Source organism: Brachionichthys hirsutus, chromosome 2, assembly GCF_040956055.1.
Source record: "Brachionichthys hirsutus isolate HB-005 chromosome 2, CSIRO-AGI_Bhir_v1, whole genome shotgun sequence".
In the NCBI taxonomy this organism is placed as follows: Eukaryota; Metazoa; Chordata; class Actinopteri; order Lophiiformes; family Brachionichthyidae; genus Brachionichthys; species Brachionichthys hirsutus.
In genome coordinates, this window is record NC_090898.1 from 8,044,635 (window position 1) to 8,068,125 (window position 23,491).

The 23,491-nt window shown below is 47.8% G+C and overlaps 1 protein-coding gene across 1 annotated transcript in view; it reads left to right on the forward strand.

Moving 5' to 3' along the window:
• Positions 1 to 23,491, forward strand: part of rerea (arginine-glutamic acid dipeptide (RE) repeats a) — a 56,279-nt gene that overhangs the window by 22,807 nt on the left and 9,981 nt on the right. Inside the window, exons 3-10 of the mRNA XM_068743848.1 lie at positions 969 to 1,074; positions 3,637 to 3,733; positions 6,181 to 6,285; positions 12,147 to 12,195; positions 12,668 to 12,792; positions 13,073 to 13,172; positions 13,724 to 13,822; positions 19,929 to 20,009. Of these exons, the coding sequence (XP_068599949.1) occupies positions 969 to 1,074; positions 3,637 to 3,733; positions 6,181 to 6,285; positions 12,147 to 12,195; positions 12,668 to 12,792; positions 13,073 to 13,172; positions 13,724 to 13,822; positions 19,929 to 20,009 (762 nt within the window). The remainder of the gene's footprint in view (positions 1 to 968; positions 1,075 to 3,636; positions 3,734 to 6,180; positions 6,286 to 12,146; positions 12,196 to 12,667; positions 12,793 to 13,072; positions 13,173 to 13,723; positions 13,823 to 19,928; positions 20,010 to 23,491) is intronic.

Below are 23,491 nucleotides of genomic sequence, written 5' to 3' on the forward strand. Positions count from 1 at the left end.
ACACACACACACACACACACACACACACACACACGCAATTAAATGCCTGGAAAGAGTGGAAATAAAACTCTGTCTTCAATTACCATGACGTCTCCCCCCGTCCTTTCATTTTCTTTCTCCACCATTTGCACATGTCTCTGTAGCTCCGCGGGGGGGGGGGGGGGGGGGGGCGTGCTGCAGGTGTCTCCGCTGGTCAGTACAGTGCAGCGTGGCCAAGTCTCTAATAAAGATGGCTGGGGCCATCTTTCTCTCTCCCTCCCTCCCTTTCTCTCTCTCTCTCTCCCTCCCTCTCTCTAATGCTCTTTCAAAGACTGTGACGGTCGGTTGGGCCAGTGTGAAGGCACAATAAATATTTTATGACATGAAATGAAAACAGTGTTTTGCCCTTTTCGTGCCTCACCTCAGTGCTGGCCTCAGTTTCTTCCAAAAATTTTTCCACCCTCTCCTTCCCTCTGCTTTTTCATTGACTCTCCCTGGAAGAGCTCTCTTCTCGCCTCAGTGCCGCCACCTGCCGGTGAACAAGGGAAGTACTGGTCTTTTCTGGCAGCACTTTGTCAAAAGGCCAATGGGTGGCAGCACTTAGAGAGCATGCTAAAAGGACGTGATGCATGTGCGTGAATCACTTTAAAAGCCCCCAGCTTTATGTTGAATAATGTGAGTATTGACAGGCGGAGAGAAACCAGCAGGCAGGTAATTGAATTGTCTGCGGCAGAGATTGAACGCTCATCCAGTCCCCTCGTGGCTCTCCACGCTGAATTCTCTACATTCCTCTTCTTTTATTTGGCTTCTTGCCTGTTTTTTGACATCAGTCTGCGTGAGTCACAAACGGCGTGTCTTCACAGCATCCGTTTGTCGAGAGGCGAAATCTATGACATTGTAATCAAACTGAATCAGGCGTGTTTATTTTGTGTGAAGAGTGTTTTTTCCCCCCCTCCTGCTCACTCGATCATTGTCGCTCTGTGTTGCAGAGTAAACGGGACCATCTGCTGATGAATGTGAAATGGTACTACCGCCAATCAGAGGTGCCGGACTCGGTCTACCAGCACCTGGTACAGGACCGCAACAATGAGAACGGTGAGACCGCCGCGGGTTTGTCCAGGGTGCTGTTTAACACGACACAAACAGAAATTACATGTAACATCAGTCTCAATTTGTCTCCTTAACAAACACACTTGCCAGACTGAAGCAGGTGTGTGTGTGTGTGTGTGTGTGTGTGTGTGGTGTCTATAGTAAGAGCTAGCTGTGAATTACATTTCAACACAAACTGTGTCCCAGAGAGCTGAACCAATCCCATGGCTCCGCTTGTTCCCTCGGTAACACGCCGCCGGGCCGGGCAGCGGCACTGTCAATTGTTAATAACCCGCAGTGTCGTGTGGCCCTGGAGCGCAGACACTCGACACACCGTCAGCGCTGGCGGATTTATCACACACAAACTCTACAGGAACAGCAGCGTCACCGCTTCTTAAACCATCTGATATTAAATCCAAAGTATCCAGATTATTTTTGATAATCTATGCATATACCACTATGCTGTATTGTTTAGGTTTGTATTTTAGATAAAAATATTGTCCAAATGTTTTTGACTGTCTTTACTGATGTGGCAGCGAGCGCAGACTCGTGAAAGGACTTCTAAAGGTATAAAGCGCTACATGCTAATATTCCATAACTTGTGTTGGATGATATTTTTATTTCTTTATTATTTAATATTTACCGTATTTTCACGACCTTATGACGCACCTGCTGATTCGCCGCAGCCTCATTAACAGCTGATTTTTCGGTATTTCAAACATACAAAGGGCGCGCGGATCAAAAGGCGCCGGCATGATAGGTGCGCAAAATAAAGCAGGAGCAAAACTGAGTTTGGTACTCACATCTTTAATCGTCATCAATCAAACAAGCATACTAGTGCGCGTTTTCAAAAATAGAGCCGGAGCAAAACTGAGTTTGGTACTCACATCTTTAATCGTCATCAATCAAACAAGCATACTAGTGCGCGTTTTCAAAAATAGAGCCGGAGCAAAACTGAGTTTGGTACTCACATCTTTAATCGTCATCAATCAAACAAGCATACTAGTGCGCGTTTTCAAAAATAGAGCCGGAGCAAAACAGAGTCATTAATCAAACCGATCAAAGTCCTCATCCTCTGTTTCTGTAGTGAACAGCTGCGCTAGATCTCCGTCAAACATGCCGGGCTCCCTTTCTTCACTGTCAGTCTCTTTTCGTGCGGCGGCGTCGGTGCCTCGGAAATGATGCGAACAACAATGCTAGCAGACAGTTAGCCGAAGCAGCTACAATCCATTCAAACTGTGGCGCTGCGCTGCCTTCCACTCTGAGTGAAACTGTGTTCTCCTTCTGTCGTCCAGCGCTCCCACGCAGCTCGCAGTTTAACGTTGCGCGGTTGGAGTTCTTTGGTTAATCCACCGGGGATGACGATGTTAAGCTAGCTTGCTAGTTAGCCCGTTAGCGCGTTAGCTTGCTTCACTCCGGTGTAGACAGTATCGGTGAGATCGGCCCGCACGGAGTCGCTGATCGAAGGAGCCGAGTTGCCGCAGGTCTTCTTCTTGCTTCCTCCGCTTCCTCCTCTTCCTCCATGGATTCATTAATGCTGGATTCTCTCTCCGCTGCTCTATTCCCGTGTTCTGCTGCGGGACGGGCAGCCCCGGCAGCCACTTCCGTCAACACGGAACATGGTGAAGCGCATCGGCATATCACTCCGCGAGGCGCCTGACTGAGTCCGCCTTACAACAACAAATAGGCCGCGCGGACCAATGGACGCGCGGCACATTTTGAAAAAAATCTAAGACTTTTGGGTGCGTCCTATGGGTGTGAAAATACGGTACTTGAATAAGTTTGATTATTGATCGATGGAGTAGTGTGGTTTTCTAAACTTGATCAATTGAAAGGATTTATTTTATAATAACCAATAATCTATCCATATATTTTTACAACTATACAATTGAATATGTGATGTTTGTAACTTAAGTAGTGAACTGATCAAACGGAAAGATTCAGCTGTCCAGTGCTGATCCTGAAGGCGAACTTCAGCACTGGACAGCTCCATATGTAGTCAGCTATATATGGAGCTCAGGATCAGCACTGGACAGCTCCATAGGTAGTCGGCTATATATGGAGATGTCCAGTGCTGATCCTGAATGTGCCGTCTTTAGCGGCACCTCCCTGTTGCACCTCCATGCTCCCCATTCTGTCCTTGCAGCAGTATTAGAATGGAGGACAGAAGGCCACAGCACGCAAAACCCGGGTCATTTGTCAGCAGCCACTGCAGATCCTCTCTGTATTTCTGCTGATGCGTCTTAACCCGCAGATCCTCTCTGTATTTCTGCTGATGCGTCTTAACCCCCCCCCCCCCCCTGAAGAGTCATTCCAGTTGAGATGGGAACATCATGGCCTCTCCTCAGGGGACTGCACTTTATTGAATTACGTTGCATAATATTGACCTTTGGCGCGGTAGTTGTTATTTTGTGTGCTTGTGATTTTTTTTTATTAGCTCGTTCATACACCGAAGCTGCTTCCTCTCTGTCCCCACGTCGTCACAGATGAATGGCTTTGGCTGCTTTAAGCATTGCAAACGGTAGAATGGAGCCTTGTGTTCACTGCACCTGTGTTTCCTTTCTTTAGACTCTGGCAGAGATCTGGTAATCACAGACCCGGTGGTCAGGAGTCGAGAACTCTTCATCTCTGACTATGTCGACACTTATCACGCTGCTGCTCTCAGGTAAACGGCCACGAACGCACACATCGTAACTTTGACGTCTGTTTCCTACAGGTTCCGTTTCCCCCCCATCTGAAGGTGTGCTAAATGTGTAGCTGCTGTTATTGCAGTGCAGTTATCCCTGTTACGCCACCCGTCTTCTATTTGTCTCGGTTTGATGGGGGTTTTTTGCACAGTGATTTCACAGTTTTGGTGCGTTTTAAACTGAAAAATCTTTATTTAAACCATGGAAAATGCAGGAACATTTTGTGGTGCCTTATGCTGCAGTTCAAGAGTTCATAAGCTTGGAGAAACGTCTTACTGTCGCACACATAGTTCTATTCGAGCAGCAGCTGAACTCAGAGACATATGACAAACATCTGCTTGTAATGGACCCACAACTGTTGTACAATAACTTACCTGGCCCAGGAGCCGGAGGAAATGACTCCTGGGGGTGCGATGTTCTGTTGTAATCCGAACCAGCTTTAATAATCATGGCGGTTCTTCCCAGTATTTTTCTCTAGAATTTCATATAATGCACCAGATGTGTGGAGATGCTGATCCATGAATAAGACACGTCTCACACTAGGTGTGTTTACATGGACGCATTTAATCAGATTAAAAGCCTGATCGTAATAAAAATATTTCATGTACACGTCTAAATCGGATTAGACTGACCCAATCAAGGTCAATCCGATCAAGATTCTATCCCGATCGAGAGGGGTGATTTATACCGATTGATGATCCGTTCAGGGCACATGAAAACACTTACTCCGAAATTTCGGTACAAACCGTCCTTTCGCTACTATTTCCGGTATATTTGGTAAAAAATTGTGCAAGTCAAAATAATTCATTCCGATGGAAAGTGTGATGCATGAACACTCAAGTCCTAATCGGATCAATATTTTTAGGGTCCATGAACACAGTGCATCCCGATCACAATTTTACCTCCGAACTCTGATCCGATTAAAGAAATGTTGTCTGTGTAAACGCAGCCACTGTCTTGCATTGAAATACAACACAGCCGGCTGGTCCAGCTGGTAGAGCGGGTCGTCCAGTATAGGTCAGCAGTTAGGATCCCGGCTCTGACTGTCCACATGTCGAAGTGTCCTTGGGCAAGACACTAAACACCAAATTGCTCGCAGTGGGCCTGGCGGCGCCTTGCATGGCAGCAGCAGCCGCCCGCCGGGGTGTGAATGAGTGGATGTGAGGCGCTTCGGGTGCCGTGAAGGTGTCAAAAGCACTATATATACATTTATTATTTTTATTTTTTATAGGAGTGGGTAGACTTACAAAGTGCCCAGAACAATCAATCATTTTCCTAATTCGTTTCCACCTCATTTGCCCCCCCCCCCCCACACACACACACACGTTTTCTGCAAAGTCCTTGTGACATAGAAGCTGCACGTGTTTCTAATCGGGTGGAGAGAAATGACTGCTAACATTTATAGTAGCTGATAGCGTTAGCCGCATGCAGATAGATAGCCACAACCAGCTTTGTGAGCTCACAATGAACACGGGCAATTAAATGCTGAAAGAAACATATCCCGAGTGTGACTGTGCACAGGCTGACCATCCCAGGCTGCCATGGCGATAGTTAAACACTGTGGTTTCCTTGCTCTGGTTGGCTGCTGGCACCCAGAGACGGCGACAGGGACGGCAGTGTCCCATCTGATAGGAAGGCGTAACGTCAGCGATGAATGATTGATCGACGGACATCATGAAATTATGGTTTCAAATTGGTGCTTCAAGCGCGCTCGAGAACACTCCAGACATTGTTTGAGCAGGAGAAAACACGGTGGGGGTTTTAATATAGGGTTAAAAGACATTTTTCATTCGAGCTGAACCAAAACCAAAACCATCTGTGGGCCGCCAAAACCACGTCTCCCAGAAAACCACTGCTTTTCAGAGCAAATTAGCTGCAACTTCAGCTACACAGAGCCCCCTTTGATTCGCGCTGCTCCACGAGCTTCTGATAAATGAAAGTGGATTCAGGAGGGGATGCTGAAATGCCAGGACGAGCCTTTTTTTTTTTTTTTAAACCTCCCTTTAAATCTTTTCGGGGAGAGAAAGATAAAACTCCTTCTGCTCAGCAGCCAGGCTCTGTGTACCTGCGATGTTGGTATTTCGACAGAACCAGAAACCAGCGTTGACCGTAAATGGACTTGTTATGCGTTCAGAGGCCTGTGCTCAGCGGCTGATCAGCACCACAGGAGGGAGACACTCAGGATGAGCGGTCCAGAGCACCTGCAGTGTGTGTCAGCCGGAGCGGACGTGTTCATCTGATTCGGGTTCGGGTTTAGGAACCGGAGTCCGATGTGTTAGCAGGCTCTGGGTACCCGCTGCTCTGTGTCACGAGCAACAGAAGAGCAACTCAAGAGTTCTAATCAGGCCTGTGTGCCTCTCACAGGGCATCGTTTTCTCATCCTGCTGTTGTTGCCTAATAAAACCTTTTTTTTCCTCTCCCACAGGGGGAAATGCAACATTTCCCATTTCTCCGACATTTTTGCTGCCAGGGAGTTCAAAGCCCGCATCGACTCCTTTTTCTATATCCTCGGATACAACCCAGAGACCAGGTAAGGGAGCTGCACTTCCCATGATACAGCATCTGTCTTACTCCACCTACAGGCCACAAATACAGTGGAACCTCGGTTCGAGAACAGAATTCGTTCCGTAATTCTGTTCGGAAACCGATTTGTTGTAAAATTGAAACTATATTAATCCGTTCCGACGCACCAGATAAATGCCCATTTACATGCCTACAGTTATATTAACATGTAACTACGTGTATATAAACAATGGATGACACATAAAAGTGTAAATAGTACCAAAAATAAAAGCAAATTTAACATAATTCTGTGTTTTTGCCGTTTTGGCTGCGTGTCGGGAGGTGAAGGGACAGAAGGAAGGGGGGAGGTTATTCCTTTGAAAGGGAGTCCTCCTCCATAAAATGTCTGGGTAACTGTCCCGGGTTTTTTTCCCTTCCTCTTTCTCTTTGGCTCAGCTTTTTAAATAAAAGTCTAAATCGTTGATTTCTCCATACCGTCCTGCAGCAAGATCCGAGACACGGACACCATTTTCATATTTGGTGACTAGTTCCTCCTTTAGTTCAACAGTTGTTCTCGCGGCGTTCCTTTCTTGTCTTTTCCAGTATTACCGCTGCCTTTCTTTGGATCCATGACCCAGAGCTCAAGAATAAATGCAAAGAGAAAAAAAACAAAAAACATGCACACAAAGCGAAACATCTACACAGTCTCTCTCCTTACGGCAGGTCGACTCAAACTGAACCTACTCGGGTCGACTCCGCCTTCGTTCCCGTGTCTTTGGTTCGTCTCGGCTCCACTTCCGAGTCGTCCGTGAACCGAGGTTCCACTGTGCTGTCCAGAAATGCTCGCCGTGTTAGTGGCTGCACCGGAATAACGTAGAGCCCCTGAGTAATCTCTCTGTTTGGTGGATTTTATCACAAGTAGAATAGTTATTACTGCCATGATTCAAATGGTCTGAATCAGGACAGAAGAGTTTGTAATAATGATTTCCAATCAATAACTGTATTATACATCCCATACACAAGTACTGAATTATTGCTTGATGGTACCAAACGTTCTAAATGTCAGAAAAAGTCGTGGCATTGGTTGTTTTTCCAGCATGTTTCAGTTTTAGCTCTATCGTTTTACTGTGTAATTATGGAGAACGGGCTCGGGAGAGCTTGAATTATTGATCTTTGACATCGTGATTAGAATGGAGCCTACATGAAGCCTATCTGTGGTATTTTAGGTTTCCGTAAGGAAAAGACAACGCATGGAAATAAAAGCACGAATGTTGCCTCGCCAGGCAAGGAAAACCCTGCTGATCACGTTTGGATGGCGGCTTTGACTTGCAGGGTTTACTTGTTGATCGTTCCTCCTCGTCACCTGCCTTCATTGTTTTAATTACATTGCATTAAATCAGGAAACATATTATGAGGCGACTCTTTCATCGAAGCCACAACAATGGTGAGAGCTGCTCCTCAGCGTCTTAGATCCTGTTCAACGGCTTCCTGTGCTGCACCCAGACGAGCACTCAGCTGCTCTAATACTATCAGCACTAATACCCGAACACTCACGGGATAGACTTCAGGCTTTGTCGGGACAAATCCCCGTCATTATGTCAAACACTAAAGAGGAAATCCTTCACGCTGACTAACTTCCAGGAGTGACGAAGTTTGATCGCCGGGACAGCCGGATCCAAAAAAAAAACAAGATCCTGTTAGAAATCATCAAGCAGGCGAAGAAAGACGAAACGGACACGTTCATGTGTAGAATATATGTAATCCATGAAGTATCACAGTCAGGAGATCATTTACTGTATCAGAGTACAGCACAGACTGTGACAAGGTCATCAGGATGACACGGATTTATTCAGATTGGCCTAATTCCAAATTAAGGAATGGATTTTAAAAATCTGCTTTTCCTTAATGAACCAAAACTCTGCTAATTTCCTTTCTGTATATTTTGCAGACAAATAACAGTTTCGGGACAAACGATGTCCCAGAATGTTTTTATGGACAGATGTTTTCAAAAGGTTAGACCACCTTCATCGCTAACCACTGCGCCACCCTGCAGATGTTGTCCCTCCACCGCCAGATATCCCCAAACAGGGAAATGTATTTTTGGGATATTGCACCGGAAGCTCTGTCTAAACTGGGGCGCTCCCGTTGTTGTTGTCCGAAGTACCTCACGTACCTCACGTACCTCACGTACCTCACGTACCTCACGTTACAACCAATGCTCCCTCTAATTTTTCATGCATCTGAGCAAACACACAAACTCCCTGAACAGTCCCTTGGACAACTTTGAGCAACATCATAATAATACATTTTATTTTAAACGCACTTTACATTTGAAAGCAAATCTCAAAGTGCACAATAGTATAAAAATAAATAACATAAAAACAAGCAATAAAATCAACAAATAAAACAGATAAAATGAACACGCAGAGGATGTGTGTACTGTGGTCCCGAGAGAGTCCTGAAACTCCGATCACAATGGCGTCTATTAGATGCGTAAAAACATGTGAATCTCATCGTTAGCCGGAGCAGCCAGTCACCGGCCACTCACTGACTCAGTGGGAAATAGCACAGAATGAATTTTTACGTGTTTATGTTATTTTCAATTTTCAATTTAGGTCGAATTTGGTTTTTGTGCTCAACGTAGATTTTCGCTGCGCGAAGAGCGTTATCAGCTGTGCGTAATTACGCACGAGCGCACCTTAGAGGGAACGTTGGTTGGTTACCACCACCTCTGGTTGCCGGTGGGGGGCCCTCCCTCCCCGCTCCTCTCATTTGGTATTCTGAACGGGGTGTCTGCAAGCCTCGCTCTTGTTTATTATGGCGCAGACATGCGAGAAGAGATGAATTCCGTATCCTGCATGCGCGTCTACCCCCTCCCCGCGCGTGCGCGTTCGTGTGCGAGGTCGCGGCACATGCTCAGTTCGTGTCTGTGGAGAAGCGAGCCGAGCTTGCGTCGTCGTGCGCGCAAGGCTGAGGTCACAGCATAAGCTCAGTGAAAAACGCCGCTCCGGGAGCGGATGCGTGCTTCTCCATTTTGTGCACCTAAAAATAGGTGGAAACGGGAGTCGGTCCCCGCGCACCGCGGTCCCGCACACCGCGGTCCCGCACACCGCGTCGGTCCGGCTCGATGTCAGAAATGGACGACCTGTTCAGTCCTCGGAGGTAGGTTTGCGCTCATGCTCGCGCCGAGCTTGGCTCGTTTAATGTTTGGAAAAAAAAGAAAAAAGAAGAGTGCGTTTAAAAAAAGAATGCTTTATCCATTGTTGTCAGCGCAGCAATGGATAAATCACGAAAGCGATTGTGTCGGTCGCGTCTCCCTGCGCTGCGTTACCGCGCGTCACCGCGGATAACGCGCGTTCAGCGGCGTTGTGTGGTCGTGACGGCGCCGCCAGCGCGTCATACCTTTTATTTCTCTCATTACGCGGTGATTTGTTTACGACGAGCCCTACGAGCGTTTACGCGGATGAATTTGGACCCCATCTTGCGCCCGTGACGCTAACCAAGACCCGGTTCTGTCTCCGCCGTGGCTCCATTTTGCGGCTCCTGTTTACATTCGGGACGACATGGCGCACGGAGCGGGGCTTGTGCTTCGTTCCGCTTGTCGTTCCGCTTGTCGTTGCGCTCGGGCGCCATGAAGTTGGGTTTGTTTTTCCTGTGTCAGTGTGCCACAGACTCGCGCTGCCATTGGCTGAAATTGATGGAGGGGGGCGGGGTTATCTTTGATTGCTCTGTTGTTGTTTGGGTTTTAAATTTGTGCTTTTTTTAATCTCATATTTTGAAGCTGTCTTTCAGTCATGTTTAATTCTGGAGCATGAATTAAGAACTATTTAATATTGTTTTCATGAAACATCCAATTAGTGAAAGGATGCCTTTTAGCTATTTAGGGGTTGCTGTAATTTTTATTATAATTTTTTTATGTACACTTACTTCTGTATACCAATATTTTAGGACAGAGCTTTATGCACACATCTTCCAGTCTGGGAGAGGCGTCTCCTGATATTCTTGGATTTTAAGGTGTTTATCTCTTATCTCTATCTTTTTTTGCAGAAAATGCAGTAAAGAACAATCACAACAATAAACAGGAGCTTGATCCCGCATCTCCAGGTGTTAAAACTTGAGTTTCTTATCATGGGAAACATGTAGCTCAGACGGGGATGTGATATCTGGGAGCTTCATGCTCTTGTTTTATAGAACAGCAGGCGTTTCTCGTTTCACGTTAATACCTGACCGAGTACTGAGTATTGTATTGTTTCATGCTGGTACCTCCTTCTGCGAGAGCCCCTCGAGTCTTTCCAGAATGAAGAGCACCCGTGGCGAGGGATCCTCAGTATTTCTTGCTTATTGTTGAATATATCAGCTTTACTAAATCATGTACCATATACATATTTAAAGTATTCTTCTGCTTGTTCCTGTAAGCCCGGCGTCTTTATGGAAACTCGTGAGCGTCCCGCTGTGATCCCGTCTCCCTGCTCAGAACCCGTGAGGTTCTGCTCTCTGTTATCTGCCTGAGTAAATCGTGCCGTTCTTATTCCGGCACGCCGGTCCTTGTTTGTCATCCTTCCAGCCCTCCTGCCAAACGTACAGCTGAGCTGGACGACTGCACATCATCAGGAACGCGTTTGTGGAACTCTGTTCGGGTTACAACACGGAACGGATTCACCGGTTCGCTCCGTGTCTCCGGCGTTTTCCTTTGTTAGGAGGCCGCGTGCAGACATTCAGCGTCGTTGCTGTGAACCATCTGAAGGGTATATTTCACTCTGAGCAGGGTATTTCTTTTGTTCCGAGCCTTTTGCTCTTCTAGCGTCTCGGGTATAATGACTCGGCTATAATGAGGAGTTCCGAACCTTCCATCAGATAAAGCAGGAAGCGCCTTTACAAGCGTACGAAACCTTTGAATCTGATGTGCTGACGACGCACGAATGACCATACTTTCCTTATTAGCGCCCTGCTTTTATTCTTTGTGCTGAGGCTCTGTGTAATAAAACGCGTGTCCTGAAGCCGAGATGCAGTTTGAATTCTTCATGTGTTTATCTGTTCTGGCCGGCGTTGACGGCCTCTGTACCGGCATGGATTACGCTCCGGTGTCTGAGAGGAGGTCGGCGGTTAAGGACGGCGACGTCTGTAACGAGACCAGAGGGCTGCGGCCTCTGAGCTTTCCGCCGGGTCTCTGTGATGGAGTGCAAAGCTTCTCCGGGTGCAAATCATGCTGACAGATTCTGGGCCGCTCCACGCTCGCCTGTTTGAAAATCAGTGTTGTTACCAAGGCAACGGAGGGGGAATGGCTTTTCCAAAGGAACATCTTGTCATTTTCTTTAATCCACTGCAGCTGGAGATTCAGAGCACTGTTATTAAATTGCAGTTTCTATGGCGACCAACATTTGCACCAGCAGTCGTTTCAGAGGCGCTCGCCCTGCACATCCCGAGCCAGACCCCCCCCCCCCACAACACACACACACACACACACACACACACCCCTCCTCCTTTAAGGGGATTCTGTTTTATTGCTGCAGCCACAATATCAAGCATGCATATATGTGCTTCACTGTGAGCAGCAGTCGACCAGGAAACCGGTGTTTGCTTTCCAGAATTAAATCCGGTGTACCTTTCCTCACGTGTGATTCGCCTGTAAAGTAGAAAGCACCCCCCACCCCGCCCCCCCGCTGGCGTTCTCTTCGATCTTCAACTTCAAGTCACGGATTCTTAGTTTTCTCTCGTTTTCTTTCCTGCATCGTTTCGACTCTTCTCGTCATGAAAGTCGGTGGCGACTTTGTCGTTAGTCGCGTTGCCCGTCTCTTTTAGCAGGCAGGATGCTAACGGGGAGCCTTTTCTCTCAGGTGTCTTTGAAACTGAAGTAAAGACTGTTTCATCCTGCTTCCTTTGTCTTCCCAGGCGACTGAACAGCACACAAGGGGAAATCCGAGTGGGACCCAGCCACCAAGTGAGTCGTACAGCTTTTACCTCACAGATGCCATTTAGCCTCAGTCGTAGCGCTGTCGGTCATTTCAGATAGCACAATCTGAAACAGAGTTTTTATCAAAGTCCTTCGACGCTTTAATTCGTGACGTTGCTCAAGTTACAGGTTTCGTGACCCTCGTAGCTGGAGTTTAAACGCGACAGAAAAATAGTTTGGCGCCACCGAGTTAAGGCGGGATTCGTACGCGCATCCTCGAGAAAAGGCGAATGTCTCGACGCAGCGTTGTTTATATAAAAGGGGGAAAGTCAGCCGAGTCTTTGGCTCCTGCGTTGTGTAAAGATATTCAACCCAGAAACTTGTCCCCACTCCTCGCTGCCGCCGCACAGTGGGAAGCTGCTGACAGCGGGATGGGCGCCGATATTGTCTTCATGCTATTTGTGGTGTGACACCATCTGTCCCTCTCCTCCTCCTCCTCCTCCTCCCTGGACCTAATCAGGCCAAGCTCCCCGAGCTGCAACCTTTCCCCTCTCCTGGCGGCCAGGTCGTGACCGAGAATGAGGAGCTGGTCTGGATGCCGGGCGTGAATGACTGTGATCTTTTAATGTACCTCAGAGCTGCAAGGTAAGCCCACAGAAAGGCCGGGATGCAAGCCTACTAGTCCAATGAAAGCAGATTGGGGGGTGGGTGGGTGGGTGGGTGGGGGGGGTGCATTGTTTTGTTATTACCGTTGGTGAAGGAAGGTCAAATCGGTTTGACTCCTGCTCATTGTCTGGTTTTCATTCCTGCTATACCTTGGAGGCGGGATCAGCGTCCCTCTGCTCGGGGCTGCTATCGTGCGTCTAGTCTCTAGTCATCGTGTCTGGTCGTTTTAACGTGGCGTTCCGATGTGTTGCTTCTGCAGGAGCATGGCTGCCTTTGCAGGGATGTGTGACGGGGGCTCAACAGAAGATGGGTGTTTAGCAGCCTCACGAGACGACACTACATTAAATGCACTTAACACGGTAAGTAGCCGGCAAACAGGTCGGCAATAAAAAAATACCATTACTATCCATACTATTTGTGCTCGGGTGCAGTAGCCACTGGCTGAGCCTCTGAGCCCGTAGATCGCCCCCCTGCAGTGAGCCCAGCCTCACACGGTTTCAATACATTAAGTGTGATGAGAGCGATGCCAGTCAAGCTGATCATGAATGCAGAATGCAGAGGACTCGTCATAAACGGGGCATTTCCATTCCCGCTCTCTGGACTGTTAAACTGACGTAGCTTTCCCTTGGCCTTCTTTTCTGTTTGTAATTCAGACGAGTGATGTTTCATCTCGGAGGAAGCGCTTCAGCTCTGCCCGTTTCACCCACGTGGTCGTGGCAGAGCTTAAATCTGAACAGCGTTTGCTTTTTGTCGCCGCGGTGCAGGGAGTTTCCTGTGAGCTCAAAATGTCACTCCTGTGTGTTCATAAAGAATATGGGCGCCATTGTAAAAAAAAAAAAAAAAAAAAGAAATGTATTTTTAATGAATTTGTGCCTGTTTTTTAATCCTGGTCTGTTGTGATCGTCCTCAGCTTCACGAGAGCAGCTACGATGCAGGAAAGGCCCTGCAGCGCCTTGTGAAGAAGCCCATACCCAAACTGATAGAGAAGTGCTGGTCGGACGACGAAGTGGTAAGAGAAACCTTCCTTTGGATTTACTCTTGGTTGGTGTATAAAGATACCAAGAACAATTTATAACCTTTTTGGTAATGATCCAGATCACCATGTGGACGGTGTAAATCTAATCATGAGGGGAATGAGCTGCTTGGTGGAGGTCTGCGCTCTCTGAGTGCTTTTCTAGTTTAGGAAATGCTCTAACAAAAGTGTCATGCTTGAATATTAGGCAAGAAAAAGGGCCAAACCCCTGAAAACAGGAAACTCTTTTGTTGGGTTGTTCTATCACCTTCGTGCTCCTCGCTGTTTGCCTTGCTTGTGTCTTTAGAGGGAGCTGTTGAGGTGAGTTTAGAGTCTTGGCTCGGACTCAGAAACTTCAGTCGGAACACTCGACAGTTTCCAGCGCCTCCAAGGTTGGAGAGCAGCTGCATCCTGTTTATCACCCTCAGAATAATTCTTTAGTGAGGGTCTGGAAAGGGAAAAAGACCCAAGGCTGGTGATGTCAGCCTCCATTTGAATCTTGATGTGGATTTCCCCGTCCATGTATGAAGGGCTGGAATCAGAAAATGGCAGCCTTCTTCCTGATCAAAGAGCACGACGGGTTAGGAGCGGCTGCACCGTTGACGTGTTCAAATGTTTGGACGTCTGTCTGAAGATCTTAGGAAAACTAAAAGCGTCGCCCAGAAAAGGCTTCTGTGGCTTTTTTTTCTCCTCCCGGGGGGTTGTGCTTTTCATCCCTGATATTTTGCCATGCCGGAAGGTTTGGTCGATGTTGATTTTTTGATGCAGCCTTCAGATATGAAGAAAGTAATTTGGTTTTAAAGAAGAAGAAGAAAAGCCAGACCTGCAGAATTTAGTCAGACTTTGTCTTTATGGAGGGATTATTAATGACCCTTTATTATTGCATTATAACTGGTGGCAATAACTACTCTATAAACAATCGGAGCAGGTTATCGCCACACTGAAGTATGAAAGAAGCACAGTCGGGATATATCTGGAGATGATGACACTTTTGCACGGCATTACTAATCTCTAACGATGATCGCTGAAAGATCGGAGACACGAGCTCGTAAAGAATATGAGTATCTGTCATTTCCTTGAATGAGGTTGAAATCAGCTAATAGTACTGTAATAGAGGCCGATAGATATCGAAAGGTTTAAGTCTGATGAGGACATTAAATGAACCCTGTTACGTCTTTTCATGCATGAACGTAACGCAACATCGACGGTCTCAGTGCCAAGGCCTGAGGTTCATTTGTGATTTTAATTTTTATAATATTTTCACTGATCCAGACATTAACTAGAATAGAAATAACCTTGATTCTGAAACGCCTCAATCCAGCAGCTAAAGCCGGTTAATGCAGGCAACGACGTTCGTCTGCCTAAATACTGCAATAAGGTGACTTTGTGTTCAGATAAAACCCGAGTGCGTGCGCGGAAAGCCGACGTTCTGTAATCACATTACCAACATAGCTGTTGCTGCACAGTTGATGTCTTTCCAGGTCCGTCCTCGCCTGGCCCGTGTCCAGACGGCGTTGTGTAGCTGGTCGGGGTGTCTGCTGCAGCGCTTTTTGTGCCGTTGGGTGGAGGGGAGGGGGGGGGGGGGTCAGCTGGCCCACAGCAGAGGACATGGGTTCTTGCAATGTGATCTCCAGTTGTGCCTTTTCATCCATGTAACCTTGGGGGACAGGTGTAAATGTAGCTCCAGAAAAATCAGCCCCGCTCCTCGTTATTTATTCATCACCCCTTGCTGTGAGTCGTCTCCTCCTCCTCCTCCTCCTCCTCCCCCATCTCTCCCCCCTCCAGGACCAGTGTCATTATTCCTGCTTGCTCTTTTTCACCCCACCCCTGCATATCCTTTTTTCATGATGAGAATAAAAGTGACAGCGGTGGCTTCTGGAAGGGCAGGATCAGCCTGTCTTCAGGGTCACTTGTCTCCCCCCCCCCCATTCCTTTCCTCTTTGCTTGCAGCCTCTGCCACAAACCCGAGACCCGGTCTTAATACCACAGCAATAACAATATTTGTAATTCCTCAACGCAAAGGTTGCTCAACCTTTTTACCCTTGAGACGGTGACGCTGCCGTTCCATTTTGAGTCTCTACATGCTGGAGCGATCGCTCGATGGGTCGTGTTCTCAGAGCTCTGGGTCGGCTCTGTTGTTGTGCTCAGAGGCGAGAGCTGAGATTAATCTAAGCATCTGCTGCACAGTCTAACCTGCTGGCAGCTGTTCAGTCCTCAGCAGGCTGTCGATGGCGCAGCAGCGGCTAATCTAACCACTGACAAACGGGGAAATGTCATCACCAATATAATTGCCGTTAATATAGGTGTGGGGGGGGGGGGGGGATATTTGGGGCTTCTAGGAGGAGGAGTCCCACCTCGCCATAGCCGGATCAGGCCCCCCCTCATCGGATTATTCTATAGTCCAATCATCAAATAAACGTTTTGTGTTTTTTACTCTTTCTGTGGAAACGTAATATTTCAAAAATGTATTCCAAATGTATGAACCTCTTTGTGTCATCAAGTAGATAAGTAACCCCCCACATCGTTATCTTAAATTACTTCTCATCTAACCGTTAATAATAGTAATAAATATATAGAGGTCTGCAGACTGGCAGGCAAACTTGATCAAATGAAGCTGCTCTCCTCCCCGATGGTAAATAAGGAGTGCTAGTAATGCATCAGCCAACAGGAGGTGCCACACAAACAATGAGGAGCGGGAGCAGCAGATCGTGCTGCGCGCCGCCATGTCGGGGGCGGAGGCGCTGATCTATGACCGCTGTGCCGCGGCGGGTCTGTTCCTCCGCCAGCTGCACCCGAGCCGCCGCTTATCCCCGGCGGCGTCTGCGGCTGATGGATGACTGGAGCAGGCCGAGGTGGGGGACGGCGAGGGACAGGAAATGGCGGCGGCACCCCCCAGCGGTCGAATACACCGGACTGTAAAAGCCACAGATCAAACGCAACCTGCTGCCCTGCATCCTCGTCTGCAGGCTGCAGACGCGTCAGACGAGCGGCTTTGCTTCGGTGGCCCTCTTCTCTCTTCTGCAGGGCGACGCCGTCTGCGGCGAGGTTTAATGTTGACAGCTCTGTTTTATCGGCGTTGCGGTACTTTCTTTGGTTTGTTGACTAAGTTAAGCAGCAGCCAGGACGGGGAGGGTGCTGGCATTTCCTGTCACTTTTTGCGACAGTGCAAATCAAAGGAAACGGGAGGGGGGGGGGGCAGAACCTTAGGTCTCTCCGAGGCTACAGAGAAGTACTAATAGGTTTTATAGCTATAGCTCCTTCACGTTTATGTCACTCTTGCCGTTTCTAAACATAGACTTTTGTGGGCTGTCTCACGCCTGTCAACGCAGCCTCTTCTTCAGGCACGCGGTGATTTCCTCGCCTCACCCCCCAGCGGGCTATGAAAGTCGAGGATGGTGGCTGAACGGGGAGGAGGAGCAGGAGTCGTTCTCCGTGTTGGAGCGTGCTCTCCGTCGTCGTGATATGATCTTTTCTGCGTGTGTCGGCATTATCTCAACCAGTTTCGCAACTCTTAACAGCCGACTCTCATGCAGGGAGGGCGCTCGCACGCAACAGTAGACGATTGAATCCTTTTTCTCCTCCTCCTCCCTTTTATGTCTCCTCCCTGGTCTCACAATAGCGCTCTGTTAGGAGAACCTCGGCTCGAGTGAAAAGAACCAGCTCTCTGGAACACACTCGGGGAGAGGAGCCTGTTGTTTCTGCAGGAGGGTGGCTGTTTGGTTGTGTTTCCACCCTCCTCCTCCTCCTCCTCCTCCTGCCTTCTCTCTCGTTTGCTACCCTGGCTCGCTCAGCCCCTCCTCCAGCCGCTGCGTTGCCTAGCGACAGAGGGCTGGAGCAATGGGAGCCGGGGCAGAGCGATTCAGGGAGCAGATTGGCGGATGATTTATTAGCTGGGCTGGAGCACAGTGAGCCCAGGCGGCTGAAATGGAGCCTTAAACTGGAGTCGATGTGCGGAGGGGAAGGGAGGAGGGAGCCAGGAAGAGAGGGAAAATGGAAGGGAGGGGTTAGAGGAGAGGAGGCACGTACACTAAGCTCCTATGGAGATGCACGAACAGACTCTGTAAATAGTGCAGCTTGGGAATGTAATTACGGCGGCGTGATTCGGATGGACTCGCCGGCTTCTCCGGAGGTCTAACAGTCGATCCGCTCCACCGGCAGGAAATCTCAATCCCACGGTTCCCCCCGGTGGGGGGGGGGGGGGTCAACCAACCTGATGCAGTCGACATAATCCGTCCCTGCCTCCAGAGATGTAATACTGAAGCCAAGGCCTATAATGTCGACCCTCTGACCCCTGCAGTGAGTTTACTGGATGTTTGACTTGACAGTCTGCTCTGAACCCCTGGGTCAGCTGGAGACTGGTGGAGACGGTTGGGATGTGGGTGACGGTGCTGGTATTGGGGACGGCTCCATCTACTGGCTAATCAGCTGCTACACCTTCAGTGTGATTAATGTAAATGAACTTTCGTCTTCAGGCTGTCCTCTGTTAGCGTCTTCCCTTTGGTTGGACTCCTTTAAAATCTGGTTCAATCTCGACTTGGTTTTTCTATTTATTATTAAATGGTGAAACTTTAAGAAGGTCTAAATATCATTAGGGTTGTTTTTAGAGTAAATAAACATTCTTTTGTTGTTGTTGTCGGATCCTCTCACCCGTGACTTCTGCTGACTGGTTTGGGTGACGTTGGCCTCTGTCCCCACAAAGCCTGGTCGTGTAAACAGGCTGTTATTACATGATGCACTGTGCATTACGCGAAAAGTTAGCGCCTCACGCTCAGGAGGAGAATCCATGTCTGGTTTTCTTTCCCACCTGTCTCTCTTTCCACCACAGTCCAAGACCATTCTCCGCACAAATTCTATCTGCCTTCCTCCGTGCAGGCTGGCAGCGAGTTCGGTTTTCGTGCCTGAGAGCTCTGATTGGATTAAAGTGGCCGCTGTAGTTTCTGTTTTAATGGAAGCATCGAGCAGTGGCCTGGCTTCTTCTTTTTTTTATATATATTAGAGACGTGAAGGCTGCTGGCGCAGCGGTTTAGAGCGGATCGAGAGCAGGCTGAAACAAGCGCTCTCACACAACATGCCGGCCCGTACTCCAGTCCGGATTTTCCAGCCTGCTGCAAACCAGAGGCTCTCTTGCAGAAAGATCACATGTAAAGCATTCCCCTTTGTAGTGGAAGAGCAGAGAGTGACTGACAAGCTATTTCTTGCTTGTAAAAAAAAAAAGGGAAGGGGGTGGGGGGGGGGGGTGCGCAGTGTACCGTCAGAGACGTTGTGGATTTGCCCTCTTAATTTTCCCTGTACCTGTGGACTGGACGTGTGGATCCTGCTCGACTCCGAGGACTTTTTGCCTTCTCGCTGCCGGAGTTGCTCGGTCGCCTCCGGAACAAGAAAGTAAATCCGTCTGCTCCGCCGGTTCTGAATGTTTTCAGCCTCGGCTTTTTATGGCTTGCCAGTCCGCGGCTCTTAAAGGAGAGAGGACGTGTATTCGGGTCGCTCTGCTTCTCGCCGTTTCTTCGTTTCTGGTGTGGTTTTCGTGCCTATTGAGGTGAGAGACGGTTTGTCCGTATTCGGTTCTCATGTCCAGATCAGATCCAGAGTCGTGTTGTTCTCCTTTCACCGTCGCTGTTATCTTGAACAAGTTTTCTCTGCGTTGAAAAATGGCCAGACGCAGAAAACTGAAGCGTTTTCTCTCTTTGCAACCCAAGTTCACATTTTGGACTGGAACTTTCCTGTCTGATTAACACGATGAACGTTGTTTCCTAGCAGTCAGAATAATGTCTTCTTCTTTTTCCCAGCTGTATTTTCCCTGTTCATAAAAAGACGAGTTTCGCCCCGGCGTCTCTCCCTTCCTTGTCATCTCCCCTCTTCTCGTTTACCCTGACACGGCTGCGTTTTCTCCGCCTCTGAAAAGGCTGCAGACATTTCTAGATTCCCACCAAACTTCTCCAACCACACAAACAAAATGAAAACAACATTTCTGTAATTTTCTGTCACGGTTCTGACCTTTAAATCGTGTGGTTCTAGTTAAGATGACTTCTCAGACAGTAACTGGGTCTTTTTTTGTTGTTGTTCTTTCTCTTTCTCTCTCTGATCTCCTGTGGAAAATTTGCAGAAGCGCTTCATTAAAGGGTTGAGACAGTTCGGCAAAAACTTCTTCAGGATCCGCAAGGAGCTGCTTCCCAACAAAGAAACGGTAAGATCATTTGTTTCTCATTTGTTTTATTTGTTTGTAAGAAATGCGGTTTGCTTGTGAGTAGCGGAATTCGCTCGCAGTAAAACTCTGTGCTGAGTGATGTTTTCAGCGTGCCGGGGTTTTAACCGGAGGCCTTATTGATAAGTCAGGAATGTCAGATCTCCCTTCTGGCAGTCTGGAAGCAGCAAAACAACTTGTTAAGCCTGACGGAGGCGAGGGTTAGAAGTAATTTACAGACAGTTAAACATGGACTTGACATGCTGAGCGTTAATTAGCACCCTCTGTGAACAAGTATTAAACGACTTGTGGAGATGTGAGGCGCCGTCCCCTCCCTGAGGAGCAGGCCTCTCCATCCAGCTGTCGGGAGCGGCCTCGTCGTCGTTCCACAGACATCAACTCTGCTGCAGAAAATGAGTCTTATCATCTGGAAGTGACTGATTTATACTGAAATCTAGATTGTAAAGCTCTTTGTACTTTCTATTACAGGGCCAACAAGTTAGTTTAATCCCATAAATGTGAAATATATTAACATACATTTAAATTAATTTTCAATTTTGATTTTCTTTTCTTTTTTTCCTCATTGATCAAACATTTCATTCCCTTGTTTGCTGAAGTCGCTGTCATCAAACCCTAATGAAGATCAGGAATTATTAATGACTTTAATTGTGTTGCTAATAAATTAAAAGTTGATTGTTTTGAACGCTGTTCAATTCTCCTTTTTATTTTCGTGACAGGTAACTGTTTTGGGGATTCTGAGACGTATCTTGTATTGAGTTTTCTGTCTCGCTGGTTTCGAAGCCATAACAATGATTAAAATCATTTAAACGTGATTATTAAAGCAAAACGCAGCAACGACACAGACGTCTTGTTTTACGGTCGAGTTCATCCCGATCGCCAGCGAAGCAAAATTCCAGCAGCAGATTTTGGATTTGGCTGTAACGGCTAACTAAAGGAACACGTCGGACACGTGGGATTATTCCTCGGGGAGCGTTTGGATTCACGGAGCGCTGCAGACGCTGCTTTTTCTCTGCTTCTGGCTTGACGCGCCGTCAGCAAGGGGAGAATCAAACACCCCCCCCCCCGTCCAGTCACCTTCAGCCAATATCTTTACTCTTTAGTGACACCTCCTTTATGCGCCATTATTTTATTAGGCCTCTCGAAGGCGAGATCAAAGTGTGTGAATACAGTTTTCTCACGCTGGCTTCTTAAATTAATATTTTTTTACTGGTTTTGTGACTAGTCCAGTGGATTGGCTGCAAAGAATGTATGCATGTAATTCAACCTGGGGGCGGAGTCTACTTGGCAGGCGAGGTAACAGACCTCCTCCAGGATCTGGGCCTACCGCCGCCGCACAGACGCATTAATTTTTCCCTTGCAAAATGGAAAACAAGCCGTCCGTTTAAATGTATGAAAAGAGGGGAGCAGGAGTGTAGCTCAGCTTCGACAGCAAAAAGCCCGGGTTGTCACACGGGGAGGGGGGGCTGTGGTTTAACTCACTTTAGTGCTGATGGGAGGGATCGCCCCGAGGAAAGCCGCTTTTATTATCTACCTCCTGGTTTTAAAATCCTCTAGCTGGGACTTTAGTGCAACAATATCAGAAACACTATTTTCCCTACTTGAATGTAAAAACCAATCAAAAACAAAGCCTGCTTCAGGAATTTATGGCTCCCCAAAATGGCTGTCGTTAGGAGTGGCGAGCGTGGCTGGACGCCTTTGGGGTGATATCCCGTGGTTTAGTGCCGCCGCCGCTATCCTCTATTAGCCGCGCTGCCCTTAAACACCAGTGTGGCTCTAACAGCCAGAGTGCCAAGGGTGAGCGCCCAGCACCGTGTCAACACGCCAGGCCCGTCTAGCACTCAGGAATGCTTTATATAAAGTCACATAAAGGCCCGGAGGGGGAAGTGGGAGGGGCTCTCTGACCAGCTGCAACCGGCTTCGCTCTGGAGAGGACGTCATGGAACATGAGCTCGCCGCTTCCAGTGTTTAAACAACGAAATATGCTGAAATGGCAGATCGCAGATAACCGGGCCGCTGATATTTACACTGGAGGGGGGGTTTATAAAACTGGTTTCAGAGGATATTAGACAATATTTATCAAACTGATTTCTATCAGCATTTGCTGCAAATAGAGAAATGTAACATTTGAGCCAATTGAGAAGCAGAATTTTTAAAAAAGGTTTATTCTCATGTTTAAAACTCCATAATTGTTCGTACAGTAGGCGAAATATGTGTAACATACTGAGTCACCATTAGTGTCAACACATTTTACAAACATTTGAAAGATTACTAAGATCAACTTTTATTGTTATTTTAACACTTTTTTTTCACTCTAGTACAATGGCGGTTGAAGACGACTGTTCCGTCCTGTAACAGTCGTTTAGTGACATCGATTTTCCTGCACAGCAGCCGGTAACCCTGCAGCTTTGTTGTGTAACGCTGGTGTAACAAACTGCTGCTTCCAAGAAGCAACACAAATGTGACATTAAAATGTTTCATACTTGCTTTTGATTTTGCTGCTGGGACTGCAGAAGGTTGTAATTTTGGTAAGTGGAGCTCTAGTCAGACAGGGAGGTGCTGTGCTGCCAGCTTTCTGCTGTCGTCTTCTCTCAAAGACGTGAGAGCCCCCCAGCAGCCCCTGTATGCGATCCCCCCCAGCAGCCCCTGTATGCGATCCCTCCGAAGCAGCCCCTGTATGCGACCCCCCCCAGCAGCTCCTGTATGCGATCCCCCCCCCCAGCAAGGAACAGCCTTCGCCTTTGCTAGGGGCGATGCAACGTGTTCAGGCGGTGACGTCGCCGTCGGATGCTGGAGGCTCGTCCAGCTTGAGTCGGCCTTTCAGCCACACCGCGGGCGGCGCAGCAGACGACCTGATGGATGGAGCTTCCCGTGTAATTTAGTTTTTTCTTGGGCTTCATGTTGTGGTTTTTAGGGACTGGCTTGTCAGCCGAACACGCACAATCACACCCCTCCAGCAAAAAGGCGCTGTTGCCATCCAATCTGCTCTCATAGGCAAAAGAGCTTAGAGCAGGAAAACCGATTCTCCAGCATCACTGACCTGTGAAAGCGCCGCTGATTCGGGCATCCTCTGGCAGAAAGGCTCCGCGCAGCAGGGACGGTTCTGTTGAACAGTTTCTCCACCCAGTCGCTGGAGAAGTCTGTTTTTAATCTACCACATACACGTGATTGCTTCAATGCATAATATAATATATATCAATATATAAAACCACAGCTGAATTTAATATACTCACCTGACAGCTGCAGTTTTCCTCCAGTGATATTAGTAGTGATGATCCACGACTAAGAGCTAAAGAGAGCAAAGCGAAATAAAAACACGCACACAGAGAAAACTCGTCTTCGGTTTGTCTCGGCTCCGCTTGTGTGTTTGAACTCTGAAAATCTGCTCGACTTCCGAGGCAATTTAAACTCCATTTTTTGGTCGACTACCGAGGCTCCACTGTAAAACGCTTGCTTGTTCACATTCA